General features: G+C 42.2%; 1 protein-coding gene across 2 annotated transcripts; it reads left to right on the forward strand.

Annotated features, from left to right (window-relative positions):
* Nucleotides 1–3,354: 3,354 nt before the first annotated feature.
* On the forward strand, nt 3,355–27,654 carry ALAS2 (5'-aminolevulinate synthase 2). Of its 2 annotated transcripts, none has more exons than XM_079910052.1 (10): nt 3,355–3,370; nt 8,319–8,514; nt 9,157–9,279; nt 12,626–12,848; nt 13,401–13,585; nt 16,436–16,615; nt 19,088–19,252; nt 19,827–20,095; nt 22,510–22,672; nt 26,565–27,654. In XM_079910052.1, exons 2-10 carry the CDS (start codon nt 8,349–8,351, stop codon nt 26,726–26,728), a joined length of 1,638 nt encoding a protein of 545 aa, XP_079766178.1. In that variant the 5' UTR covers nt 3,355–3,370; nt 8,319–8,348; the 3' UTR covers nt 26,729–27,654. The 2 variants fall into 2 exon arrangements, with proteins under 2 accessions (XP_079766178.1, XP_079766177.1); XM_079910051.1 differs by lacking the exon at nt 3,355–3,370 and adding an exon at nt 10,131–10,241 and having other exon boundaries at nt 8,069–8,514.
* The last annotated feature ends 135 nt before the right edge of the window (nt 27,655–27,789 follow it).

Raw genomic sequence — 27,789 nt, forward strand, 5'->3', positions numbered from 1 at the left:
GTTCTTTCTTGGTGCTGAACAATGCTGCTTTGGGAGATGGGATGTTGCAGATAGAATGAAGTTGTCTTCTTTCTCTGCTTGTGTGGTTCTCAAAAATACTGGTTTTTGTTCCACTGTGCTGCTAAAATTCCTAGGTGGACTCTAGAGGTTTTCCAGAGCTGTTTTTATTCATGGATAGCTGTTCAATCATTGAACTTTTTGGGGGGTGTGTTGGGGAAGCAGGGTTCTTCTGCATTTCAGTTTTCCCCAGAAACTAATGGCTGATTTTTCATCAAAAACCATGGAGGCCAGAAGGCATACTTAAAGTGTGAAAAGAAAAAAATAGTCAACTAAGAATTCTATATATGCCAAAACTATTCATCAGAACTGAAGGAGAAATCAAGACAGCCCCAAACAAACAAAATCAGAAGAATTTGTCACCAGTAGACGTGCCCTACAAGAAATGCAAAAGGGAGTCCTTCAGGCTGAAAGGGAAGGATGCTAGATAGCCATACACAGAAATAAAGAACACCGGTAAAGGTAATTAAATAGGTAAATATAAAATTCAGTATTATTTTATTATTGGTTTGTAACTTTTCTTTTTTACTATATGATTTGAAAGACAAATTCATAAAACAATAATTATAAGTCAATGCTAGTGGATACACATTGTATAAAGATGTAAGTTATGACAATAACATCATAAAGGGGAAAGGACAGAGGTGTCTAGGAGCATAAGAGCAGAGTTTTGCATGCTACTGAAGCTGTTAGTATTAATTCAAACTAAAATGTTATGAATTCAATATGTTACTTATAATCCTCAGGATAACCACGAAGAAAATAACTCAAAATACACAAAAAGGAAAATGAGAAGGGAACCAAAATGGAACACAACAACAAAAAATCAATTAAACACAAATGAAGGCAGTAATGGAGGTAATGAGGAAGGAAAAGCTATAAGACATATAGAAAAAAATAGCAAAATGGCTGAAGCTAATTCTTCCTTATCAGTAATAAGTTTAAATGTAAATAGAGTAAACTATGTAATCAAAAGGCATAGATTGGCAGAATGGATGAAAAAATTATGATCGAACTATATGCTGCCTACAAGAGACTCATTTTAATCAAAAGAAACTGGTAGGTTGAAAGTGAAATTATGGAAAGAATACTCCACGCAAATAGTAACTAAAAGAGAACTGGGGTAGTTATACAAATATCATACTAAACAGACTTTAATTCAAAATGTGTTTCAAGGTACAAAGAAGGACATTACATATTGATTAAAAGGTCAATTCACCAAGGAGCTATAATTATAAACATACACACAACTAACAAGACCATCACAAAATATATGAAGCAAAACCAGGCAAAACAGAAGGGAGAAATAGTTCTACAATAATAGTTCTATACTTCAATACTCCACTGTCAGTAATGGGTAGAACAACAACCCATAAACAGAAGATCAATAATAGAGAACTTGCAAAACACTATAAACCAACTAGAACAAATAATATATACAGAATGCTCTGCTGGCAATAGCAGAATACATATTTTTCTCAAGTGCACATGGAGCATTCTCCAGGATACACCATAAATTGAGCCCCAAGTCTCAGTTAATTTAAAAAGAATAAAATCTTACAAAATATCTTTTGTGGTGACAAAGGAATGAAACTGAAAATCAATAACAAGTGAAACTGGAAAATTCACAAGTATGTGGAAATGGAACAACACACTATTAAACAATCAGTAGGTCAAAGAATACATCACAAGGGAAATTAGAAAATACTTAGAAATGGATTAAAATGAAAATACAACCTATCAAAACATATGGGATGCAGCAAGGCAGTGCTCAGAGATTTATAGTTATAAAAACATATTTTTAAAAAGAAACAATATATCAAACCAATAACCTAACTCTACACCTTAAGGAAATAGGAAATTAAAATAGCAAACTAAATCCAAAGTTAGCAGAAGGAAGGAAATAATAAAAATTTGTTATAATACTGTAAATTAAGTATATTTCAGTTAAGTAATTAATTAAATTTTTTAAATGGTGTTGGCAAGTTTATGAGAGACCAGACACACACACTCTTATGCACCATTATTGGGGATGTATAGCAAATGTATAGGGCAAATTAGCAGTATCAAAAATTTTAATGTCTATATATCCTTTGACCCAGGAATTTTTTTAGGATTCTACCATATAAAAAATATCCTCACATAAGCCCAAAGATATTTATTGCAACATTATTCATAATGGATGGGGGAAATCCCTGGAAGTAACTTAAATTTCCATTAATAAGTGAGTGTTTAAATAATGTTAACATTCAGATTCTTGAATAGTATGACTCCACAAAAAAGAAAGAATTTATATGGAAAGAACTACATGGCATATTGCCATGTGGTCAAATAGAAAAAAAGGAAATTGCAAATCATTATAGAGTATGATTCCATTTATGTTAATATACTATTAATGATGATAATCTGCTCCACAGATGAAATTGCCTGGTTATGACATCGTCCTGCTGCCCTAGGATTGAGAAAGAAAAAAGAAGATAGTGAGGAGAAGAAAATTACAAAGGGATAAGGAGTTGGTAATAAAAAGAGGAAATAGAGAACTTCAAATTTTTAACTGTATATCCTGAAAGGGAGAATAGTGCTTAAAGAGTACAGGTTCTGGAACCAGACTGCCTGAGTTCATAGTTGGACTCTGAACTTACTATCTCGGTAATTATCAGTTAGTTGTCTCACTTCTCTGAGCCCTAGTTTCTTCATCTGTAACATGGGAATAATAATACCTTTCTCATAAGGTCCTTATGAGGATGGGCTAAATTTATCCATGTAAAGCACTTAACAAAGGTGCATAGTAGGCACTCAATCAACATTAGCTGTTATTTCTTTGGACCAGGCACTGTGTTGTGTTTTCTGTACATGATATTATTGAATTGTTACAATGACCTGGATGTCATCTATGGAAGCTAACTGTTACAGAGCCCTTCCCTCTTGTGCTACAGTTGCTTCTGACTTTTACTGCCCTCCTTTTATAGTTGAGGAAAATGAGGGTCAGAGAGATAGATGGTTTTGCTCAAGGTGCCCTAGCCATATAGGGATGGTCTAATTCCAAAGCCAGCAAACTCATTTTACTACTCCAGAGGGAGAAGGGAAAGAAAATAGAGAGGGGAGAGCCGGTGCTGGGTGAGGGTGGGAGACAAGAGGGGACTACATTGGGTTTTATCTCTAGCAAGGGCCTGAGATACCTTTGGGGCCAATGCAGGGCCAGGCCAGCAGAAGGCGGGGTGGGTGGAGTTGAGCCAAGGGAGAAGGGATAAAACCAGGTCCTGACCCACAGCACCCAACCCGTCGTTCGTTCGTCCTCAGTGCAGGGCAACAGGTAAGTGTTGCTTTCAGCCTGGTGCCCTCTCTCTTGGTCTGCTTGCCCACCTCAAGGCTGTATATGCTGACTCTATGGCCTGACTAGATCTGACTTTGTCTGTTCCTTAGAATCTGTCACTCTGTCATTTTCTTTTGGCCTCCTATGTCTCTTCCTGTCTTTCCCAGTTTTCAGCTTTCCTTTGTCTTTTTTCCTCATTTCCTCTCCTCTGTTAGTTTTCAAGATCACTCACTTTACTTCATCATTCTCTGACACTCTAGCTTTCTCTTATTTTTCCTTTTTCTGAGGTCTATATGTATCTTTTCCTCTAAATCTCTCTCTCCCTTTCCATCTCTTTCTTCTACTCTGTATCTCTCAGTCTATCTCTTCCATTCCTTCTCTGTCTCCCAAGAAGAGGTCTTGGTATTTTTTTTTTGGCAATTCTCCATTCCTCTCTCACTTTGACTCCTTCTCTCTCCTTGGCTGACAGCAGAGCTCAATGGGTCAGACCCCAGAGGGCCAGAGGTAGGGAGAGAAAACAAAGTGAATGTGGGGTGGTGGGAATGATGAATTGGGAAGGGAGAGATTTGAGGGAATTGAGAGTTGAATAATTAGCAGAAATAAGGGGAGATGGTGGGAGAAGAATGGGGCCCTATGCTGAAAGTCAATTGATTTGTTTTCTCACCCTAATTCACTGTGAGGCAAATCATTCATCCTTTGAAAAAAAGGGCTTGGCCTATGATTTCCACAACCTCTTCTAAGTTTTATTTCATGGTCTTGTAAATTTTTGTTTCTAAGAATTTCTGATTCTGATTCCAGGAATCTAAAATTCTTTATGATTCTTCCATGATGGGGAGAGGGTGCTAGGAAGGGAAGTAAATCCTGATGCTTCCAACTCCTGAAGAGAAGTGACCACATCCCCTCCAGACTTAACTGATTCTTTCAAAGCAGGCCACAAAGGGGAGAGAGAGATCGAGGAACGCTGCAATGAGTGGTTTCTGGCTCTCTCCTGGGGTAGAGTTGTGGTTGGCCCCTCTGATCTCTGGGACTGCAGATTGGCTGCTGACATGAGAGAGGATTTTAAGGTGTAGGGAAAATCTTCTAGTAATGCTCTATCACTTGGTCCAAAATTTCACAGTTACCTCCTTGGGTAAAAGCATTGTTTTAAGAAGACCCCGGCAAAGATTGGTGCATAAGTTGTTAAATAATGGAATGAATGAATGTATGAATGAATGAATGTTCACCAGTGCCTGAAATTCCGCTTCAGTTAGAAATCTGTTCCTGTGGTAAAGGCATTGGTTACAACTCAAAATCAAGTGTCCCAGAAAGGGACCTGTTAGTGTAGGAGAGTGGATTTATGCCTGGAGTCAGGCTCTCAGTCAGGATAATGTGTAGTAATATTAGAATCATAGATCCATAGTGGTTAAGTTAGTAGGCTCTGGAACCAGATTGACTAGGTTCAAATCCTGGTTCTCCTACTTAGTAGCTCTGTGACCTGAACAGGTTACTTAATCTTTTGGGCCCTCAGTTTCCTCATCTTTGAAATAAAGTTGATATTAGTATATAACTCACAGGGTTGTCATGAAGATTAAATAAGTCAATGTATGTGAAGCATTTACAAAGGGGTATGGCACAGTGAGAACTCTGTGAGTGTTTGACTGGTAGAACCAGATGGAATCTATGGAGCTATCTAGTCCAATGTTTTTGGAGAAACTGAGGCCCAGAGAGGGAAAATACAGAGCCCAAGTTCATATAGTAAGTTGTAACAGAATCAGGACAAGAATCAGGATTGAGACAAGAATCAAGTTTCCAGACCTGGTCTGGTGTATTCATGATGTTACTTCCCTTGACTATACCTTCACTTTCCCTACATAGAAAATGTAGAATATAAAAAAGAACAGATAACACTTTTTCAGCATTTACTCTAGGATAGGCACTCTTCTATATACTTTATATAGATTATCTTACTGGATCTTCACAACATCCCTGTGAAGTAGATTGTCCTTGTTATTATCTACATTTTAAAGATATAAGACATAGAGCAGAGACATGACTTTTCTAATGTCCCAGAGCTAGTGAGTGGTAGAGCCAGGATTCAAATGCAAGTAGTCTGGCTCCAGAGGCTGTGCTCTTAATACCCTAAATTGCCTAAAATACTCCTTTGATTTGATTTTACTCTCTCCAGTCTCATGATAGGTAGTAAGACAGAATGGAAACAGAGCCCAAGATGGGCAGGCAGAGTGAGGCAGGGCAAATTCCAGGAAAGGAGTGCCAGAACAGAGAAACTGGAACTGAAGCTTGAAAGAACTTGATAATTCAACAAATTCCAAGAAGTAGCCTATATTTTCCCAGGTCCCTGAGAATATCATGGCCGAAAGCCCCTTAGAGATGATGTGTGTACTGAACTTCTGTTTTTATACCTGGGGGTGGGATTCACCATCATCCAAAGGCAGGACTGGACTTTGCTTCCAATCTTGGGGGTTTTTCTTCACATTACATACCCCAATGTTGTCATTATTGTTGTTAATGTTGGGGAAAGGAATTTGCAGGAGCCTGGAACCTGGCCATCTGCTTTGCCTCCTCTCCCTGGGCCATCCGCCCCCCTCACCACCAATAGCTAGGGTCAGCCCCAGCCAGATGCACAGACATGATTCTAGAAAGGAACTCCTCTTCTCTTCCACACCCTGGTCTCAGCTTCGGGAGTGGTCAGACCCTAAACGTGATAAACTCTGGGAGCCTTATCTGTGGTCTGCAGGCTCAGTTCCAAGCAGTTTAGCCTTTGCAGGAAGGCAGGAGAAGGGAAACTCATATCTCCAGATATAAGGTAAGCATCAAATCCAATTCATTACCTACCATATGAGGTAGACATAAATACCTTACATTTGACAGCTGATGAAAGCTGAGACCCAAAGAGGGGAAGTGACTTTCCAAGAACGTCCAACAAGGAGTTGGGGAGCTGGAATTGAAATAAGAAAAGCTAAGATTTTCTTTTAGGCACTTTCCTAAAGTCTTAACATGAGTTTCATTAGTCCTTTCAATACCCCTTGGCCTTTCCCAATTTCAGGACCCACACACCCTACCGCACATACCAACGTATGCTCTTATGACAGCCTGTGAGAGTTGGAGGAGGATGCTCTGGGATGGAACAAGGGGAAGAGGCTGCTTTGTGAGTTAGGAGGAGGGTGTTTGCTCTATGAGATCTAGAAGGGAGGAGTATTGCTCTGTAAGAGGTGAAGGAGGTTGTCATATGACGACATGGCCACGAGTTCCTCCTGTTCACTTTTCCCTCACAACATAAAGCCTTAAATACTAGAGGTGCTGTTAGGTTCTACTAAGTAGCTCTCCTGGTGGTGGGAGGGCCTTAGTCTTACCACATTCCTCCATCTCTCTCCCATTATCCTGTCCCATATCTTGTCTCACCCTCTGATGCTGGATCTCTAGTTTGTCCTTTTTCTTTTAATCTATTTCTCCCTCTTGCTATCTCTAGTTCTCTTTGTCTTTATATGTCTCAGCCCTCCCTCATCACAACCCCCAACCCACCTTAGCCATCTCTCTGTCTCTATCCTTTGATCTTAGCTCTAACTCAGTCTCACTCTAATCTCCCTCAGTAGGGAGGGCCAAGATCCTCTTTCCCTAGCTCTTCTTTGTTGTTCTCCCCCACCCACACAATCTCTGACAGAATTTCTCCTTTACCTTTGTTCCTGACTGACTCTCTGCCTCTGCTGGATTCTCTCCTCTCCTGCTTTCAGTTTTCTGAGTCTTTGTATATTCAGCCATGCTCCTTGATTTCGCCTCATATCCCTTTTTTGTCCCTCTGTCTATCTGTCTCTAACTCTACCTCTGCTCTGTTTCTCTCTCCCTCTCTCTCTTCTCTCATCTTCTCTCTTTCATTCTTTCTTTTATCTCAGTCTCTTTCCCTACCTTCTATATTTCCCATAATCCTCTTGTCCTCTGCTTTTCTGGATCAGTCCTCTTCTCCCTGTTCTTATCTCTACCTGTCCCCTTTCCTCTTGCTTTGATCTCTCTCCCGCTATTTCTGTTGTAACTCCACTACTACCATTGCACCTTTGTTCTCTTACTTTCCTCCTTTTATCTTTCCTAATTTTTCTTTCTTTATGACCCTTCCTCTCTTCTCTTTCCTCCATTTGAGTCCCTGCTCATTCATTAATTTACTCCCCAATTCAACAAATATTTATTGAATGCCTACTATGTGTATTTTTTTCTTATATTCTCCCCACCCCGATTCTCTCTTCTGTCTTAGTCTCTGCCTCTTTCATTCACCTATAGACTTGTTTCCCAGATTCCTTGGGTCTTGCTTTCACCTACATCTCTATCTGATTTTCAAAACTCCAGGAGAAAATTCAAAGACAGTAAAATATCTGTCTCGTGGCACATGGTGCCCTTTTGTCCTATTTCCTGAATCTACTTAAGCTGGTACCTATGGCCTCAAGCTCCTTGTCTCTCTGACTGGGTCTGCTCGGGAAACACTCTGAGTGAAGCCTCATGAGCCCTTGTCAATGGCATCTGTCTGCATTAGCAGGTTGAATCTTCATTTGGCTGAGGCCAATATTCTTAGAAAGAGTCTTAGCCCTAAGTGTTGATCAAAGGGTTGGTGGGTTGTCAACTCTCATCCTGCCACACACAGTCAGACTTCAATGATCCTTACCATCACAGAGCAGGTCAGTGGCAGAGTCTGAATCAGAATTCAGGCTTTCTGACCTCCAGTGGGAACTCTTTTCTTCACCTCTTTTGTCTAATGATCAGTTTCCTGTTTCTTCCTCTCTGATGCCCTATTAGTACATTTTAATATTTGGAAAGTTCTTACCCTGAAATGACAATAAAGGCATCTCTGGGGAGGGAGGCAAGCATTGGGTGAGAAGCTAAAGGCAAAGGATCAAACACAAGAATGACCCTTGGCTTTCAGCCAGGTCTTCATGGTGGAATCTCATCTCTTCCACATCTTATGCAGAACTTCGGGCTCAAGAGGGTGGCAGCAGCCATGTTGCTACAGCGTTGCCCAGTGCTTATCCGGAGCCCCACAGCCATCCTGGGCAAGATGATTAAGACTCACCAGTTCCTGTTTGGTATTGGACGCTGTCCCATCCTGGCCACCCAAGGAACAACCTGTTCTCAAATTCACCTTAAGGCAACCAAGGCTGGAGGGGGTAAGAAGTCACTGCTGGCAAATGGGGGAGAATGTCTGGATCCTAGAGATAAGATTCCAAGTCATATTGGTCATCATTACCTAATAATTGGAAGGGTTCATGTGAAAAGTATCAAGGAAGAATGAGCTTGCCTAAGAGTTCACTGGCCTCTGACTTCTGGCAGTATCTCTAAAAGGAGTTTCACTCTCATTCCCCTCACATTCTATATACTCCAGTCATGCTGAAACTAAAGTTGTCTGGATTAACTCTGTTTTCTTAAGTTTCTGTGTCTTTGCACCTGTCAAATGACTCTCTCCCATTATCTTTACTAGAGTATCTCATACTTCTCATGCAACATTTAACTTGGGCATCATCTCCTCTATGAAGCCTACCTAGACTTCCAGCCTGTCCAAATCCAATTCTGGGTCATGTCCCTTTCCTCTTCTAGCCCATGTCCTCCCTCCAATCCCAGCACTGCTCATAATGTGTCTTCAGTATGTGCCATCCCCAACAACTCAGGAACTCCCCTAGGGACCAGATACATCCATCTCTGTGTCTCTACCATAGCCTGAGATAGAGCTTTGAGATATAGTACTTCTCAGTGACCTTTGTTAAACTTACAGCTAGAAGCTCACTGCCACTTACTCTCTTAACTTTACGTAGACTCTCCATCTTGGGCCAAGAGCCACTGTCCCTTCATGCTGTTGGAACTCCAGGATGGGAAGAGTAAAATTGTGCAGAAGGCAGCCCCAGAAGTCCAGGAGGATGTGAAGACTTTCAAGACAGGTTGGAGTTAAGTTCCACCTCATGTAACCTCTACACCTAATGCTTGATTTCACTTTATTACAGTCCTGAGCTAGGCAGCTCAGGGCAGCTAGTATACATTTCATGATGGAAGTCCAGTCTTTTCCAGGGGAACCATGTTACTAAATAGTATAGACTGTGCACTGAAATGCACCCTCCCCAACACACATACATGCTTCTGTAACTTTTAGCTATTAGTCTAAAATGAGCCCTCTAGAGTTCTGCCTCCTCTCTCCCAAGTGGCTAAATGGATTCCAACAGGCTGGGCTCCCACATTTAAGCAATACCACTCTATGACAATCTGGATTTGCATAAAAGAGTGAGTTTTGGAAGCAGCTACATTCTTTAGAAGGGTATGGAGCCCAGGTGAACTCAATTGGTGCAGACCACTGAAGGCCACACTTGAGAGTTGTCCACACTTGAGAGTTGGCCATACAGTCAACATCTTTCATAGACCCTTTTGGGATATAATTAAGAGTAAAAATTTCAAAATTGAATTTTAATGACTTTCAGAAAAGAAGAGTAAGGTACACTGTCCTGCATCTACCTTCCAAGTGAAAGACTCAGCATTGCTGCTCCAGTTGTCTCACCCAAGGGAAAGTCCTAGTGAAGAGAAGTGTAATTCAGCCTATGGATGGCTTCCTGACATATAAGTCTCCACTTGGGGAGATGAGAAAGGGCTAACTTTTCAGAATATTTCTTCTCTCTGTACAAGGCTTCCCTCCTTCCTAAACTTGAATATTTGTATGTTGTATTGTGTTTAAAGAAGATAGCACATGCTTTCTTTTTCCCCCCTTTTTTTCATGGCCAACAAATCCCATACTCCTTCTCAGACCTGCCCATCTCCCTGGCCTCAACCAGCCTGAGGAAGCCATTCTTTAGTCCCCAGGAGCCAGAGAAAAATTCAGAGAAGGTCACACACCTGATTCAGAACAACATGGCTGGTGAGTTTGCTGAGGAGGAAGTAAAAGGGGTAGGAATATGGAAGGAATGCTGAAAGGGCTTCTGACACAGTAGAGGCAATGGCAAGAAAGCACTTTAGAGCCAAAGGGAATCTGAGTTTAAATTTTAATGCTGGCACTTGCTGTATCTGCATGCTTTAGAAAGTAAGTCACTCCCCTCCAGTGAGATTTTAATAACTCAACAAGTTATTATGAGAAGGAAATAAAATTACACTTATGGAAGTGCTTCTAACTTGTTATGAAGCTTCATTAAATATTAGGTGTATTCCTATTATTTCTTCTCCATGTTTCCCTCAAAAACTCTCATCCTTTGCAGAGAGCCTTTTTCCCCTCTCTTATATGTGTTTATATTCATTTTTCATAATAGAATGTTTTATTTTCCCAATATAAAAAGAATATAAAGAGGGAAATTTAAAGCACTCAGAGTTCCACCATCCACCATTAGCTTTTTGTCATACTTTTTCCAGATATTTTCCTATGACTAAACACACACACACACACACACACACACACACACACACACACACAACTACACTTCCCTCCACACACATGTTGTTATTAGAAATGTGATCTTATTCCACCTGGAGTTTGTTATTACGCTTTGTTCACTTAACAATATGTTAGGGGCATTATTCAATGTCCCTAAACATAGAGCTGCATAATAATTATTAATGGTTGAATGTGTTCTGTAGCATGAATGCAACATCATTTAGTTAACCAAGCACCTATATTTCAGGTAATTGTTTCCAACTTTTTGTGTGTATTCTTCCACTCTACATTGTATGTTGGTTTTACATACATATAAATGTATCCAAAGATAATATATAGTATTATCTTAGACTTAGTGTGGCTGTACTATAGAGTATTTAGTTATTCCTCTATTGGGTTGCTTCCAATTTTTCCTATTACAAACAGAGGTGCAACAAACATCCTTGAATGTACCTCATGTATATAGGTAAGTGTTCCTCTAGAATAGACACTAAGAGGTGACGATTCTCAGGACGTAAGGGTGTGTACATTTTCAATATTAATAAATATTGCCAATTAGTCCTCCAAAGTGGTGTACCAGTTATCAAAGAGAATCCATATTCTCACACGCTCTCCAGCACTTAGTATTATCACATTTTAAAATCTTTATTAATTTGATGAGTGAAAATTTGTTTTTGCCTTTTGATTTTCCCCGATTAAGCATCTTTTTCTACATTTATTGAATTGTCTGTTTATATTATTTGCCCACTTTTCTATTGGGTTAAAATTTTCCATAATAATTGTTCAGAGTTTCTAAAAAATAAATTCTGGATATCAATTTTTCTGTTAAACATGCTGCAAATATTCCCCTAGGTATGTCAGCATGTGCATTTTAAAAACACTTGGTACATATTTCCAAACATCCCCACAGCAAAGATGTTTCCAATTTATCCCCCTACCATATAAGTTGCCATCTGCAACAATCATGATTTCTGTCTCATGGATAGAGTTCTGGAGTTCAACAAGCCCACTGGCATACATTATTTCAATTTATCCTAAAAGTAGGGTTGCTCCATTTTGTAGTGGTAATGGTTAAAGAAGTAGACTCTAGGTCACTTATTTGTAGGCCACTTATGTGCTGTATGACCTTGGTCAAGTTACCTAACCTCCATAAGCCTCTGTTTCCGCACTTGTAAAATGGAGATACTAATAGAACTTACCCCATAGGGTTGTTATGAGGAATAAATGAAATAATATCTGTAAGTTCCTAAGAGAGGGTATTACATGTAATAGGCACTTATTAAATGTTGGTTATAATAATATTATTTAAAATTATTATTATTACTACTACTACTACTATATTACAATAATCATAATACTACTACTATGTGCCAGACACTAGTTTGGGTGTATTACATTCTGTTTGTCATCAGATGGTCACAATTCTGCAGGGAAGATATTATTAATCCCATTCTACAGATGAGGAAATTAAAACTAAGAGGATTCATGACTTGCTCAAGATTACACAACTAGGAAGTGGCAGAGCTATGACTAGAAACTAGACCCATCAACATTCTTCCACTGAAACTAGAAGTAGTGATTCTAGTAAGGAGGGTGCCATACTAACCTTGGGAAAAGAGATGAGGCCATGCCAAGGGTAGGAAGCCTGAGTGAATGTATAAATAAATTACTAAGTGAATGAGTCAGTGAGTAAGCAAAGGGATGCTTGAATGAAACAGTAGAGAGTTAATGTGACCCAGTAAGTTAATGACTGATCAAATAAATGAATAAATGGAAAGAGAATTGGAGAACACCAAATCAACAGCATGAATAAAATATGGACTAGCCAGGAAGTAATTTAAAATGAATTCTTCTCATCCCCATTTCTACTCCTGCAGGAAACCATGTCTTTGGTTATGACCAGTTTTTTAGGAACAAGATCATGGAGAAGAAACAGGACCATACCTATCGTGTTTTCAAAACTGTGAACCGCTGGGCTGATGCATACCCCTTTGCCGAACACTTCTTTGAGGCATCTGTGGCTTCAAAGGATGTGTCTGTCTGGTGCAGTAATGACTACCTGGGCATGAGCCGGCACCCTCGGGTCTTGCAAGCCACACAGTGAGTAGTAGGGTCTGAGCCATGAGCTGTGGGGAGACATCCAGAGAAGAGCCAAAGCCACTCATGGAAGGAAAAGGCAGAGCTGACAGTGGAAACCTTGTTTCCACCCAACACCCCTTTTGTCCAAGGTCTTCCAGCAAATCTAATCCTCAGACATGAACTAAGTCAAAAGCTATGTTTTCCAAACTCTTTGGTGTCCAGTGCTACAAAGGAAAGGATGAGAAACCAAGCAAGGCCCACTCTCTATGAGTTCTTACTCTGGCTGCAGAATGAGTATTGCCAGAGATGATGTGCTAACTCCTCTAGAAGGTCTTCCAAGCTAATCAAGCTCAACATGGCTTCTCCCTCCATCCCTGAGTGCTTTCAGCCTGAGAAGGAAGGTCCATTTCTCCCCATTGTTCCCAGCCTGCCCTCTACCTGGTCATATAGGACACAGCTCATAGAGTCACTAAATCAATACTGATCCCCTTCAAGGAAGAGAAACCTACCCAGTTCCTCAGAATCTGACAAGAATTTCTTCTCCTTGTCCCCTTTCTGTTTTCTCCTGGCCAGAGAGACCCTGCAGCGTCACGGAGCTGGAGCTGGTGGCACCCGCAACATCTCGGGTACCAGCAGGTTTCATGTTGAGCTGGAGCAAGAGCTGGCTGAGCTGCACCAGAAGGACTCAGCCCTGCTATTCTCTTCCTGCTTTGTGGCCAATGACTCTACTCTCTTCACCTTGGCCAAGATCTTGCCAGGTAAGCCTGGTGCCTGAGCTTTGTTCAGGGGTGGTATCCTGCACTACAGCATCCAGGTTTACTGCCTCCATCACTCCTTCCCTGTCTTCTGAGTTCACTTGCTCCCATTGCCCTTCCTTATTACCCACCTTGCATCTCCTCAACACTGGATGACTATATCCCAACCTCACAGAAGGGTAACATCATAAATTTATCATTTCCCAACTCAACTGCACTCTTAACACTTATAAACAGTCCTTTTATGTCCCTACATCAACTTTTTCAAACTTTCTTCCCCCTTCTAAAACCTGTAGCTACCTCCTCCTTCACTCTTAGCAAATAACCTCACATCTTACAACACAAAGAAAACAGAAGCCACCAGACAGGAGCTCCTTTAACTTATAGCCACCAAATCCACACATTCATCTGACTGTTCATGTACCCTTCTTTCATTCTTTCCTTTTACAAATTGAAAGCGCATCTCTCCTTCTGCCTAAAGCCAATCCCTTCACTTATACACTAGATCCCATCTGAATCCCATGTTCCTACTCCCCCATTCTCTAGCCAATAATGTCTTCAACTCATATGCCTGTCATCCTTCCATCATAGCCCAACTCTGGATGAATATAACTCTCCACCTTCTTTTTTTTTTTTTTGCGGTACGCGGGCCTCTCACTGCTGTGGCCTCTCCCGTTGCGGAGCACAGGCTACAGACACGCAGGCTCAGCGGCCATGGCTCACGGGCCCAGCCGCTCCGTGGCATGTGGGATCCTCCCGGACCGGGGCACGAACCCGTGTCCCCTGCATCAGCAGGCGGACTCTCAACCACTGCGCCACCAGGGAAGCCCTCTCCACCTTCTTTATGTCAATCCTGGTCTTATATAATTGCTCAGATGGGAGCCACTAAAAATTCATGATCCCCAATGTCTACCAGGTCCTGGCAATGTCTATGCTGCCTGGCAATCCTGTTTTCATAGTCAGCTCTCCAAGTCTCCAAGGTAACTTTGCCAAACCCCGATCTCTTCAGCCTTCTTACACCTCCACCTGACCTTCAACCACAGCAAATGACTTCACCTCCTACCACACGGAAAATAGAAGACCCCACGCAGTAATGTCCTCAACTTCTTGCCTCAAACTACTTATAAACTCATGAGCATTCCCCTATGTCCTCTCCTCTCTCCTTCTCTCCTGTCACAGTAGAAGAGGTGCCCTTTTTCTTGTTGACTAATTCTTACATTGGTGCTCTGTGTCCTCTACCTCTTCAGGAACCTTGATCTATGAGTTCTCTCTCTCCCTCCTGTATCTTTAGCCTCTCCCTCTCTTTAAAAATGTTGAAGTCTTTTGCATCTCAAAAAAAAAAAAAACACTTGCCCTCATCACTCTCTAGCTACTGCCCTTCTCTCTCCTCCCTATAACAGCCAAACTGCTTGAGAGAAGTCTCCACACTTGTTATCCACTTCCTCAGTTCCTGTCTATTTTTCAGCACACTGTAAACACCTCCACTGCTTCTCAGAAACTTTTTCCGAGATCACACATAACCCCAGCTAAAGCCAACATCTTTGGGAATGTTTTCAGTGAACCCCCTCTTCAGCCATTAGAATTCAACTTCTTTCCATTTCCTCTGCCACCATCCTCACCTAGACCAACATCATTTTCTTGATTTCACCTTTGCCCTCCTACAATATATTCTTCACAACAATCAGATCACATTTTAAAAATGCAAACCTATCTTTGTTACTCCCCTGCCCCAAACCCTTTAATAGATCCCCACTGCCCTTAGGACCAAATCCAAACTCTTTATAATGCCTTCTAAAGCCCTCAATAATCTGGCCTCTACCTCTCTCTTCAGGCTCATCTTTTGACACCCCTCCTCTCACTCTTTCATTCAGTAATATATTAATTCATATATTCATTCACTCACTTGAAAATCAGTAATTTGTTTTTTATCCATTCATTCATTCATTCATTCAGGAAAGGTTTGCTTAACATCTAAAGTACACTTAGTCTTAACCCGGGTACCAGAGACAGAAAGATAAAAAGATGTGGCTCCTGCTCCCTAGAAATTCCCAGTCTAGTTATCTTTCACAGCAGGTCCTCCAGGAAGTCATGCCTGATTTCCACAGGTAGAAGTGATCCCTTACTCTAATGAAAGGCCACAGTTCCTTGATGTCAGTGCAGTTTTGGGGGCCCAGGGATCAACTCCATCCACCAATTTCCCATCTCTACCTGTTCTCCCAGCATTGTCCAGTAAAAAGCCCTGCATTCCTCAGGTCCTAGAGAAAGGTCTTCCCCTCTCTGGACCTTAGCTTCCTCACTTGTACAGTAAAGGGATTAGATTCCATGGTCACCAATGGCCCTTCCAGCTCTGACTTGTCATGAGCTTATGATTCAAATTGTGAAAGTCTGATGAGTGTCTACCCTGTAACTATAAGCAGAAGGATGCTACCTGGAAGAGGTGGGATTTCATCTAGATCAGGAAGAATCTAGCATCAGTCCAAATCAGCAAATATTCCCTGGGATAAACTCCTTTCTAAGGCTTAATCTTGGTGTCTAGGAGAAGGAACCTAGGTCCTGTCCTCAGGAAACTCTGGAGCTTCTTGGGAAATTCAAATTTCCTCCACCCCAAGATAGTCAAAGGCCAGACCAGAGTTAGAAATGCCTGGAGGGAAGAGTGTAGGGGTCAGAATTTCAGGGCAGAGGAGTTCTTCCAAGAGAGGAAGAGGTGTTACAAAGGCTTCCAGAGGATGGAGAAGCAGAGCAGAGTCTTTAAAGGGAGGAAAGGGTTGGCTCTCTGTCCCTGCCAGGTCAATCCTGAGGTTGAAGTGTGAATACTGGGACTGAAGCTTAAGCATTATGCATCTGGTTCTTCAGGGTGCGAGATTTACTCAGATGCAGGCAACCATGCTTCAATGATCCAAGGTATCCGCAATAGTGGAGCAGCGAAGTTTGTCTTCAGGCACAATGACCCTGACCACCTGAAGAAACTTCTAAAGAAGTCTAACCCTGAGACACCCAAAATTGTGGCCTTTGAGACTGTTCACTCCATGGATGGTATGTATATGTGTGAGTGTATGTTTACTAAAATTGGTCTCACAAAAACTATGATGATAATGATAACAGCTAACATTTATAGTGCTTATTATGTGCCAAGCAAAATTATTAGTATTTTACATGTATTAATTCACTTAATCTTCACAGTGATTCTATGAGGTAGGTGCTATCATTATTTCTGTTTATTTATATGAGGAAATTGAGACATAAACAAGTGAAGTGACTTGCCCTAGGTCACACAACCAGTAACTGCCAAAGGATGGAGGCAGCTATTACACTGATCTCAAAGGTTAAGAAACTAAAGTGCGGAGACAGTATGCAATTTGTCTTGGTTGGCTCAGTAAATTGGTGCCAAAGTGAGTAGCTGCACCCTAGGATGTACGATTCCAATTCCTTCACATGACACTCCCTCCATTAGAAGTGCAAATCAATCATCCCAGTGTCTGGTTTCTGCAACAGAAAATTTCACAAACCATTACCTGGGAGATTTTTCAGGGTCCAATATCATCCTACCTCTTTTCTTTTCCCAACTGAAACAATGCTCAAATCATTCCATTGTTGTCCCTTTTAAGCAGAAGTCATGTGTTTTAGGCATAACCTTCTGGATTTATTAAAAGGAAGAGGTCCTCACTTCATTTCAACTTGTCACTTTTCCAAGTGAAACAAAGGAGAGTCCACTGTGTTCTCTGATTTAGCCAATGTAAGTGCCATCACATCAAGCAATGGTGATGCACAGGCTGTTGAACCAAACTATCCATGTTCAAGTCCCAGTATGACAACTTACTAGCTTGGGCAAGTTTCTTAATTGCTCTGTGTCTCAGTTGCCTTACCTTTAAAAATGGAGATGATAATAATAGAGTAGCTGCGAGAATTTAAGTAAGTTAATTTATATAATGAACTTATTGTCATGCCCTCTTTCACAGTTCTACAACTAACAATGATTATATTTCTACCACTGAGACTACTCTAATTCATTCATTCTTTTTTTTTTTTTTTTTTTGGCCACACTGCATGGCTTGTGGGACCTTAGCTCCCCGACCAGGGATCAAACCTGGGCCCTCAGCAGTGAGAGCACAGAGTCCTAATCACTGTACCACTAGGGAATTCCCTCTAATTCATTACGTCTGTAGTGAAAGCCATGTTGGAACCATTCTACTTCCTTACACTTGCAAATGAATGGTTCCTGATTCTTTTGGTGGAAACCCTGCCTAAATTGTCAACCATAGGGCTGAATTCCTCCCACTGAAATGATGCTTGAGCCATCACACTGTCCTTTTTGTCTTGGGCTCCAACTCCTGTGGTTTTCTCCCCTCCTGTTGTCCCAGCTCACATACTTTTATCCAGGCCTGGAGTCCCTGTTCCCACCAGAAGAAGTTTCTTCTGTATTCCAACTCCCTGTACAATTAGTTTCCAGCGATGGGGAATGGCAGAAGTGTGGGTTCTTGTATATGTAGAGTGGCCACAAAGTCTATACATGAGAGTCACAGCCATTTGAAGACCTTATAAACGACTATCAGCATAGAAGATGTCTAGAATAACAGGGAAAAATGGTAAATCTGCATGGAAAATGTACAGGAACATACAGATTACTTCTAATTCACTTTCATTCAGTATATTGAGACTGAGTCTGTGGGTGGGGGCCCTCAAGTAACAACATTGACAGAGATGAGACAGAAATATATTCCCACAGAGACACAGAAAAGACACAGAGGCACAAAGAAACTCAGAAAGAGAGAAAGATATAGAGAAAAAAAGTCTGAAGTCAGAAAGGTAGATAAAAAAGGGACACAAACAGTAAGAAAGAGAGAAGTGAGAGAGGAACGTGAGGGAGGGAGTGAGAGAGACACTGACAAAGAGACAGAGGGAGGAAGTGGAGAGGAGAGAGAAAAACAGAGGCAGAGATAGAAAAATAGAGAAACAAAGATGGAAATAGCCACAAAAAGAGAGATAGTGACAAAAAGCCAGAAAGACAGAAATAGGGAGGACCAGTGAAGAATAATAATATTGACAGGGCTGCCAACAGTACTTGGCTGAGGGGGCGAGCAGGATCTAAAATCAGGACCACATTAACCTGGAGCAAAAGGTTATTTTTTTCAATTTATTTAAACAAAGACATCATATAGGCTAGTGCCAATCCTAGATGGAAATACACAGACCTGTACAGAAAAAAAAAAAGAAGCAGAGAGAGGCTGGCAAATAGCATAAACAAGATGACAGATATTATCAGAATGAAGTAAAAATAGAAAGAGGCAAGTCTTAATCACAGGTTGGAGAGAAAACACACACACACACAGCTTAGGTGGGAGTGGGGTGAAATTAGTCAACACATATAAAGAGGTTTGGCATAGCCCCAACTGACAGTGCACACCCACCTCCTTTCCCAACCTAAAGTAGTTATGGGTCACAAATTCCGTGCTGGAGATGGAGCTGGGGAAGGGTTATGATCTACCTCTATTTGTTGGCTTTGCTCAGGTGCCATCTGTCCCCTTGAGGAGTTGTGTGATGTGGCCCACCAGTATGGGGCTCTGACCTTCGTGGATGAGGTTCATGCTGTAGGACTGTATGGGTCCCGGGGTGCTGGGATTGGGGAGCGTGATGGAATTATGCACAAGATTGACATCATCTCTGGAACTCTTGGTGAGTGAGTCCCTTGAGTTGCCCTTATATACAATCCAGAAAGGAAGCCCCTAGAAGACCCTTTTCTTCCTCCTCCCCACAACTGCAGGAGCTATTCGGGTAGAATTTACAGCCCCAGGCTATGGAACTCGTGGATTCTCTCATCCCACTCCCACCCCACTGCAGAGTTGCTGAGAAAGTCTGGGAGGGTTTTCTGAGAAGACCCCTGAGCCAGGCCAAATAGCCAAGTTCAACTCAGTGAGTGGAGAGTTGTGGTTCTAAACTCCTCCCCCACCCCAGCCCCAAACTTCATTTTAGCTCCACTTTTGGGCCTAACCAGTTGATGGTCCCACCCAGCTCCTGCATATCTAGTCATTGCATATGGCAGCCCTTGAAAGTCCTATCTCAAAGCAGCAGAATTATCAGCTCTGTCTGCCTTGTCATGGACAGGGGAGATGAACAGAGGCCTGTGAAGGGAGTCTGGAGCTCCAGCTTTTGGTATACCGCCTTGTGTTACCTGGTGCATGACCCTGTTCCTTGGGGGACTGATAATGGGGTCTGTGCATATCCTCCTCATTCTCCTCCTTGTCTCCAGGCAAGGCCTTTGGCTGTGTGGGCGGCTATATCGCCAGCACCCGTGACTTGGTAGACATGGTGCGCTCCTATGCTGCTGGCTTCATCTTCACCACTTCACTGCCTCCCATGGTGCTCTCTGGGGCTCTGGAATCCGTGCGGCTGCTCAAGGGAGAGGAGGGCCAAGCCCTGAGGCGGGCCCACCAGCGCAATGTCAAGCACATGCGTCAGCTACTAATGGACAGAGGCCTTCCTGTCATCCCATGCCCCAGCCACATCATCCCCATTCGGGTGAGAGCCCCACACTGCCCATTTCCTTCTCTACCTATCTCTTCTGGGAGCCTTCCCACACCCAGCAAACCAACACCTGTTCCTGTCAACTCTGCTTTCTTGTTAATCATCCTCCTTATTGCCAGTTTTGTTGCCCTTTTTGAAAAATTATCAGTCATTCTGGATTAGCCAGTCCTTTTTTTTTTGTTTGCATTATCTCATGCCTATTTTGCATTAGCTATTATCTCATGCTTATTAGACTGTCCTGACCCTCAGTTTTTTCAAACTGTGGATCAAGACCATTAATGGGACACAAAGTCAGTTTAGTGGGTTATGATTAGCATTAAAAAATAGAAGAAATAGAATAGGAAATGTTGGAGCACATCACACATAGTAAGGGTATCGTTTTATGAGAAATTTGTTTCAGTTGCGTATATGCACGTTTATGTGTATGTGTGTATAGTACGGTCATGGTGTGAAATGTATTTCTTAACGGAGAACTGAAGTCAGAAAATAGAAAATCAAAATCCATGGGGCTAGCTGCTACTTTGGATTCCCAACTATGTTTGTGTTTACTGCCTTTAAAAATGAACCTCTGGGGCTTCCCTGGTGGCGCAGTCGTTGAGAGTCCGCCTGACGATGCAGGGGACGCAGGCTCGTGCCCCGGTCCGGGAGGATCCCACGTGGCACAGAGCAACTGGGCCCATAAGCCATGCCGTTGAGCCTGCGCGTCCGGAGCCTGTGCTCTGCGGCAGGAGAGGCCACAGCAGTGAGAGGCCCACATACCGAAAAAAAACAAGAACCGCTATTGTATGTACGTGCCACACTTTCTTTATCCATTCATCTGTCGATGTACACTTAGGTTGCTTCCATGTCCTGGCTATTGTAAATACAGTTGCAATGAACATTGTGGTACATGACTCTTTTGATGGACCTAGCGACTGTCATATAGAGTGAAGTCAGAAAGAGAAAAACAAATACCATATGCTAACACATATATACGGAATGTTAAAAAAAAAAAAAGGTTCTGAAGAACCTAGGGGCAGGACAGGAATAAAGACGCAGACTTTGAGAATGCACTTGAGGACATAGGGAGGGGGTAGGGTAAGCTGGGATGAAGTGAGAGTAGTATAGACATATATACATTACCAAATATAAAATAGATAGCTAGTGGGAAGCAGCCACATAGCACAGGGAGATCAGCTCGGTGCTTTGTGTTCACCTAGAGGGGTGGGATAGGGAGGGTGGGAGGGAGATGCAAGAGGGAGGAGATATGGGGACATATGTATATGTATGTATACATGTATGTATGTATATGTATAGCGGATTCACTTTGTTATACGGCAGAAACTAACACACCAGTGCAAAGCAATTATACTCCAATAAAGATGTTAAAAAAATGAACTGCTAATTCTTTCTTAAACTCTTAAATGACATCTATTTGTGTGTGTCGGTAAGCTGGGGTATGGTAAGGACAATTTTTTGTGACCTTTATTGATGAGAATGGTCACTGTTCTTGGGCCAACCCAATGTTCCCTTGAAAGACTGCTTTTGTAAATATGTTTCTTTAATTAACCCAGTGGCAGCACCCCAGAGGTGGCTTGGGGGGGTTTATCTTCCTACTCAGAAGCACCCCAAATTAACATACTAGCTAAGTATGCTTGCTCTGCCAACAACTTCAAGACAAGGTCCCTAGTGCCACCTTCACCTCCTTTCATTTTTTTTTTAATTGCAGTATAGTTGACTTACAATATTGTGTTAGTTTCAGGTGTACAGCAAAGTGATTCAGTTATATATATATTTTTTTCAGATTATTTTCCATTATAGGTTATTACAAGATAGTAATAGTTCCCTGTGTTATATATTTAATAGTTCCCTGTGACTATAGTTCCCTGTGTTATGTAGTAAATCCTTGTTGCTTATGTATTTTATGTATAGTAGTTTGTATCTGTTAATCCCATACTCCTAATTTATCCCTCCCCTCCTCCCTTTCCCCTTAGGCATCCATAAGTTTGTTTTCTGTGAGTCTGTTTTCTTTATAGATTCATTTGTATTATCTTTTAGTCTCCACATATAAGTGATATCATATAATATTTGTCTTTCTTTGTCTTACTTCATTTAGTATAATATTCTCCAGGTCCATACATGTTGCTACAAATGGCAATATTTCACTCTTTTATGGCTGAGTAATATTCCACTGTGTGTGTGTATGTGCTGCTATGAACATTGAGGTACATGTATCTCAAATTTGCTTGCTGCCTCTGAGCAACTCCTTGATAGAAATTCTAGACCTGCCACTGACTAAGCCTTTTATGAAAAAATATGTCCCCAAATTCAGTGGTGTTCCTTGATCTGGTTCCCTCCACCTACTTAATGGAGCTAGTGACAGTGGTCCCAGGGTAGCAGATACTAACAGACTTTTCTCCTGAGCCCAGGTGGGTGATGCAGCACTGAACAGCAGGATCTGTGATCTCCTGCTCTCCAAGCATGGCATCTATGTGCAAGCCATCAACTACCCAACTGTCCCCCGGGGTGAGGAGCTGCTGCGCTTGGCACCCTCCCCCCACCACAGCCCTCAGATGATGGAAGACTTTGTGGGTAAGTCCTCAACATGGGTGCCTACAGTACTCTCCTTCCCTTCAGCCCCAGTATGTGAAGAAGTTGAGAATGGATGCCATTCAGTTTAAAAATATATTCCTGGAACATCTATTATGTGCCAGACCCTATACTAGGGTCATAAATTAATGAGAAACAGTCCTTATACTCATAGGGCTTCAGTTTGGTTGAGGAGATCATAGCAGACCCAAACAATGACTTCAAGGGCTGATCAAAATTCAACAAAGACAATGTATGGGGGAGTTGTGGGAGCAGAGAGGAGGGGCCTGACCCAACCTGTGGGATTCAAGACAGGCTTCCTAGTGGAGGTGACACCTGAGCTGAGTCTTACAAAGCTGTGTGGTATTGGGCCAAGAGAAGAAAGAGGGTGTAGTAGGGGTATTCCTAGCAGAAGGAAGAGCATGAAGAAAGGCAAGGAGGAGGGTGAGAAGTAGCCTGGGACTTATCAAGAATAAGCAGTTGTTACTGGAATGTAGGGTAGTAAGAATGGAGGGGTGGAGGGCAGTGTTTATCTATGAACCTACAAAGACAACACAAGATTTAGAGGCTTGTAGAGCTGAATAGTTTGGGTTTTATCCTGAAGGATGCCAGTTTAGATGCTCTCTGGTGGTCTAGTGGTTAGGATTCGGCACTCTGAAAGATGCCAGTTTAGTCAATTCACCTAAAGTTTACTGGATTCCTGTTGGGTGCAGGGCCTGGCATAGAGCAGGTTCTCTTTCTAGGTCTGTTGGGTGAAAGACACATAGGCAGTTGATGGTATAGCAAAGGAGACAGACATAAACATGGATCGTACTGGTCCAGTGTGATGAGTTCCAGTACTCTGGGAACTGGAAGGAGAGTGCTCATTTATGGCTAGAGAGGGTATAGGAAGGGTGAAATTAAAGAGGCTTTATTGGTAAGGAAGTCCTGCTGCACCTTGAAGTACATGTGGTATGGTGTAAGGACATTCCAGAATAAGGGAATTCCATGAGCATGGACCTAGAGATAGGAAAACAGAGGGCAGGCATGGGCAACAGTCATTCTGTTTGTCTGGAGCATAGGCAGAATGAGAGTCTCGGGAAGAAAAGACAGGTAGGTGCCATTCATTCATTCATTTAAAAACATCAAATAATGCTAGCCAACATTTATTAAGTATTTACCACGTGCCAAGAACTGTTCTAAACACTTTACATGTATAAACTCATCTAATCCTCATGGGGTACAGATGGTATTATTAGTATTTCCATTTTATACATGTAGAAATTGAGGCATAAAAATATATAATAACTGGTCCAAAGTCACACAGCTAATAGATTTGAACTGCAGAGTCTGTTTCTACATCCATGCTCCTACCACTAGATCTGTATACTACCTCTGTGAACTAATGATCTAGACTTCTGGACCTTTTGCTCAGTCCTCTCACTTGCTCCAGGCTTCAATTATAGACCTCTCAGTACTCTCAGTTCTCTGAGTGTCCATTTATGCTGGGCTTTTGCAGGAAAGAAATATGAGGCATCCACCATGACTCCACCAGTCAGTCCTTCAATGTCATAGCCAACCCATCACGAAATCTTGCAAATGTTCTCTACAATCACTCTCTAATGTCTTTTCTCCACTGCCACTTCTTTAAGCCATGTCAATGTGATTTCTTCCTAATTTTCCTGCTTCTCTCTTGCTTCCTTCTAATCCCTTATCCATATTGACCACTAGAGGGATTTTTCTAAAAATCTGACCATATAGCTCTCTTGCCTAAACCTCTTCATTTTTCCCTATTGTCTAGACTAGAGCAGTGGTCTCCAAGGTGAGGTATGCAAGATGATCCATAGGGTAAGGGGATTTATTAGAATTTTACGTTTACTTTTTATATTAAAAAATAGGAAATTAAGTGTGACTGATATTGATCTCTAATATATAGAGTGACAATAATATACGTATATAGTATATAAAAAATACATACATTGGAGGTACATACTACAACTTTTGTACTAATAGGATGTATAAGCCCCCAAATTGGAGACAACTGGCCTGGAGAACAGTCAAAGCTCCTTGGCATGGCATTCAGTGCCTTCAACATGGTGAACTCTATGCCCTCACTTCTTGCCCACATTCATTTTATTTCTCCAGCTACACTGAATGATTTATAGTTCCCTCATTTTGCTCTAGCCTCTTACCTCTGGGATTTTGCTAATGATGCTCCTTTCTGATTGGAATGCCCTCCCTCACCCCTTACTCTGGCTTACTTCTTTTCATCTTCTAGACTTAATCAGGCATCCTTTCATTCATTTTTCGACACATATTTATTGAGTACCTATTGTGTGCTAGATACTGTTCTAGGTGCTGGGGATCCAGTAGTAAACAAAACAGACACAAATTCCCTATTCTTCTGGAACTTACATTCTAGTGGAAGGAGATAGTCAAAAAACACTTTAAAAAGTAAGTGCAAATTAAATAGCATGGTAGTTCTAAGCACTATGGAAAAAAATAGAGCAGAAAAAACGTGCTGGTTGGGGGGATACATGGGCTAGCTTGGAGGAGGGTTGTAGCATTAAATGGAGTGTTATGGGTAGAGACAACCAAAGTGACACTTGAGCAAAGATATGAAGGAGGTGAAGGAGTTAGCTGGGCAGAAATCTAAGAGAAGGGCATCCCAGGCAGAGAGAACAGCCTAAGACAAGGAAGATCCTAACACAGCAGTATTCCTTCTGTATTTGAAGAACAGTAAGTAGATGAGTGTGGATGGAGTGGTGTGAGCAAGAGGGAAAGAGACAGAAAACTGAGGAGGGGCAATGTGGGCTAGACTGTGTAGGGTATTATAGGCCACTGGAAGGGTTATGGCTTTAACTCTGAAATGGAGAGCCTTCTGAAGGATTTAAGCAGAGGAGTAACATATCTGATTCAGGTTTTAAAAGAATTTCTCTGACTTCTATGTTGAGAATAGACTGAAAGACTGGGAGCAGGGACATCCATTAGGGGGCTACTGTAATATTCCGGGTTAAGAAATTATGGTGGCTCAGACCTGAAAATAGCACTGTAGGTGATGAGAAGTGGTCAGATTTTGAAGGTAGAGCCAATGGTATTTGCTGATAGACTGGATGTATGGTAGGAAGAAAGAGAAAAATAAAGGATGGCTCAAACATTTTTGTACTGAGCAACTGGAATTGCCATCAACTGAGATGGGTAAGGCTGAAAGTAGGGTAGACTTGGTGGAGAGTAGGGAGATCAGTAGCTCAGTTGTGCTCATGTTAAGTTACAGATGCCTACTAGATATCCAGGTGGAGATATAGAAAGGCAATTGGATACACAAGTCTAGAATTCAGGATACAGCTTTGGGCTAGAGATGAAAATTTCACAATCATCAGCATGTGATGGTATTTAAAGCCATAAAACTAGATGAGATCACACAGGGAGTAGGCATGAAAAAAAGCCAGGGACAGAGACACAACTGAGGTACTTCTGACAGCAAGGTCAGGTTCTGTCCTCTGGGCTCCCACTCCCTCTAGGAAAAACCCCTGCCCCAGGCTCCCAGGTCACAATACTGACGACACTGTGTGGGTAGTGTCAGTGTCACCTTCCTCACCAGGCTAGGAGTTTCCAACTAGATGGATTCACTTCTTGAGCCACAGCATGTCCTGTACTTAGGGCTTGGTTCAGGCCAGGTCAGTATAGCTTCAAATTATGTCACATGAGTGCTTCTCAAACTTTTATACATCACAGCACCCATACACATATGCTAACATTCATAGCACACGGTGGAGCAAACTGAGGAGGATACCTCTGGTTCCGAGACATCTCAAAGGGTTGGGGGGATCAATATCTTGGCACATCTGTAATGTGACACAGGGATTAAGACCTACTCTAACCAATTATTTCCCTCCCCTCCCCTCACTACCTTCAGAGAAGCTGCTGGCAGCCTGGACTGAGGTGGGGCTGCCCCTCCAGGATGTATCTATAGCTGCCTGCAACTTCTGTCGTCGTCCTGTGCACTTCGAGCTCATGAGTGAGTGGGAACGTTCCTACTTTGGGAACATGGGGCCCCAGTATGTCACCACCTATGCCTGAGAAACAAGCTGCCTTGGATCCCCACCACACCTGCACCTCTCTTGGGGCTGGGCCGCCTCCTGTCCTCTGCTTTGTTGTGTGCCTCTAGCTGACTTGAGCCTGAAAATAAAGAGCAAAGTGTAGCATTTGTAGCCCTTTGTTTGACAGAGAACAGACAACTACATTATACCTGACGCCCTCAGACAAGTGGCAGAGCCATGAGGAAACCACTGATCACCTGTTGGTCATTTTACTGATAGGGAAACAGATCCAGAAAGAGCAAGAGGCCAAAAACTACACAGTGAGTTAAACAAAGAGCCAGGACATTTGGCAGGTTTATATCAAATGGCTCTTTCCCCATGGTTTCAACAAGAATCCAGGGATTGACTCTTCATGCGTAGGCCCAGAAACTCAGGCCCCAGGTAGCCTCTGAAGCCAGGAGGTGGAATCAGCCCAAACCAATCTGCCTGGAGAAAAAGACTGGTTCCCCAAAACTTTGGAGATATTTTCCAACAGAGAGAATGGATGTCCTCCTCAATCCATTATCCTCTTTGCTTCTCACAGCACCTTATAAAACAAGACTTATCAGTTCTGTTTCCCAAGGTGAGAAAGAGGCTTGGCTATAGCAAGCAACTTGTTCAAGGCAATGCTCCCAAACTTTCTAGGTCATAACACACTGAAAACATTTGCATGGCATGCTTGGGTGAATTAATGGTATTACTTGTCTAGGAGGCAATCTTTCCTGAAACTTGTGCAATTCCTGGTCCTGCCTGGCAACTCTAGGGTTGAGGGACCCATTTCTTTCTACCCTGTAGCCCATTTGTGGCAGCTGTGAGACACATCAGTTGAGAAACAGTGGTTTAAAGCTACACAGCCCACTTGAGCTTTCTGCCCCACCACACCCACCTCCCTTGCTGATCCAACCTCAGCAGTGCAGGGAACCCCAACAACTCAACAGAGCACTTTAATGGTAAGCACCAATCCTCCTTCCTCCCCTCTCCCTGGAAGTTATATCATCAGGTTACAGGCAGTTGGCAAACCCGGGACTGAGATAACGTCTCTGACTCAGCTTTATGGAGCAC

This window comes from Stenella coeruleoalba, assembly GCF_951394435.1.
Source record: "Stenella coeruleoalba genome assembly, chromosome: X".
NCBI classification, from domain to species: domain Eukaryota; kingdom Metazoa; phylum Chordata; class Mammalia; order Artiodactyla; family Delphinidae; genus Stenella; species Stenella coeruleoalba.

Excerpts from the sequence above, each read along its gene's own strand:
- ALAS2 (XM_079910051.1), top strand. The coding sequence starts at position 8,256 with ATGACCCTTGGCTTTCAGCCAGGTCTTCATGGTGGAATCTCATCTCTT. Across the intron at positions 9,280-10,130 it reads TGTGAAGACTTTCAAGACAG|ACCTGCCCATCTCCCTGGCC; the intron begins GTTGGAGTTAAG and ends ACTCCTTCTCAG. Across the intron at positions 19,253-19,826 it reads CATCATCTCTGGAACTCTTG|GCAAGGCCTTTGGCTGTGTG; the intron begins GTGAGTGAGTCC and ends CCTTGTCTCCAG.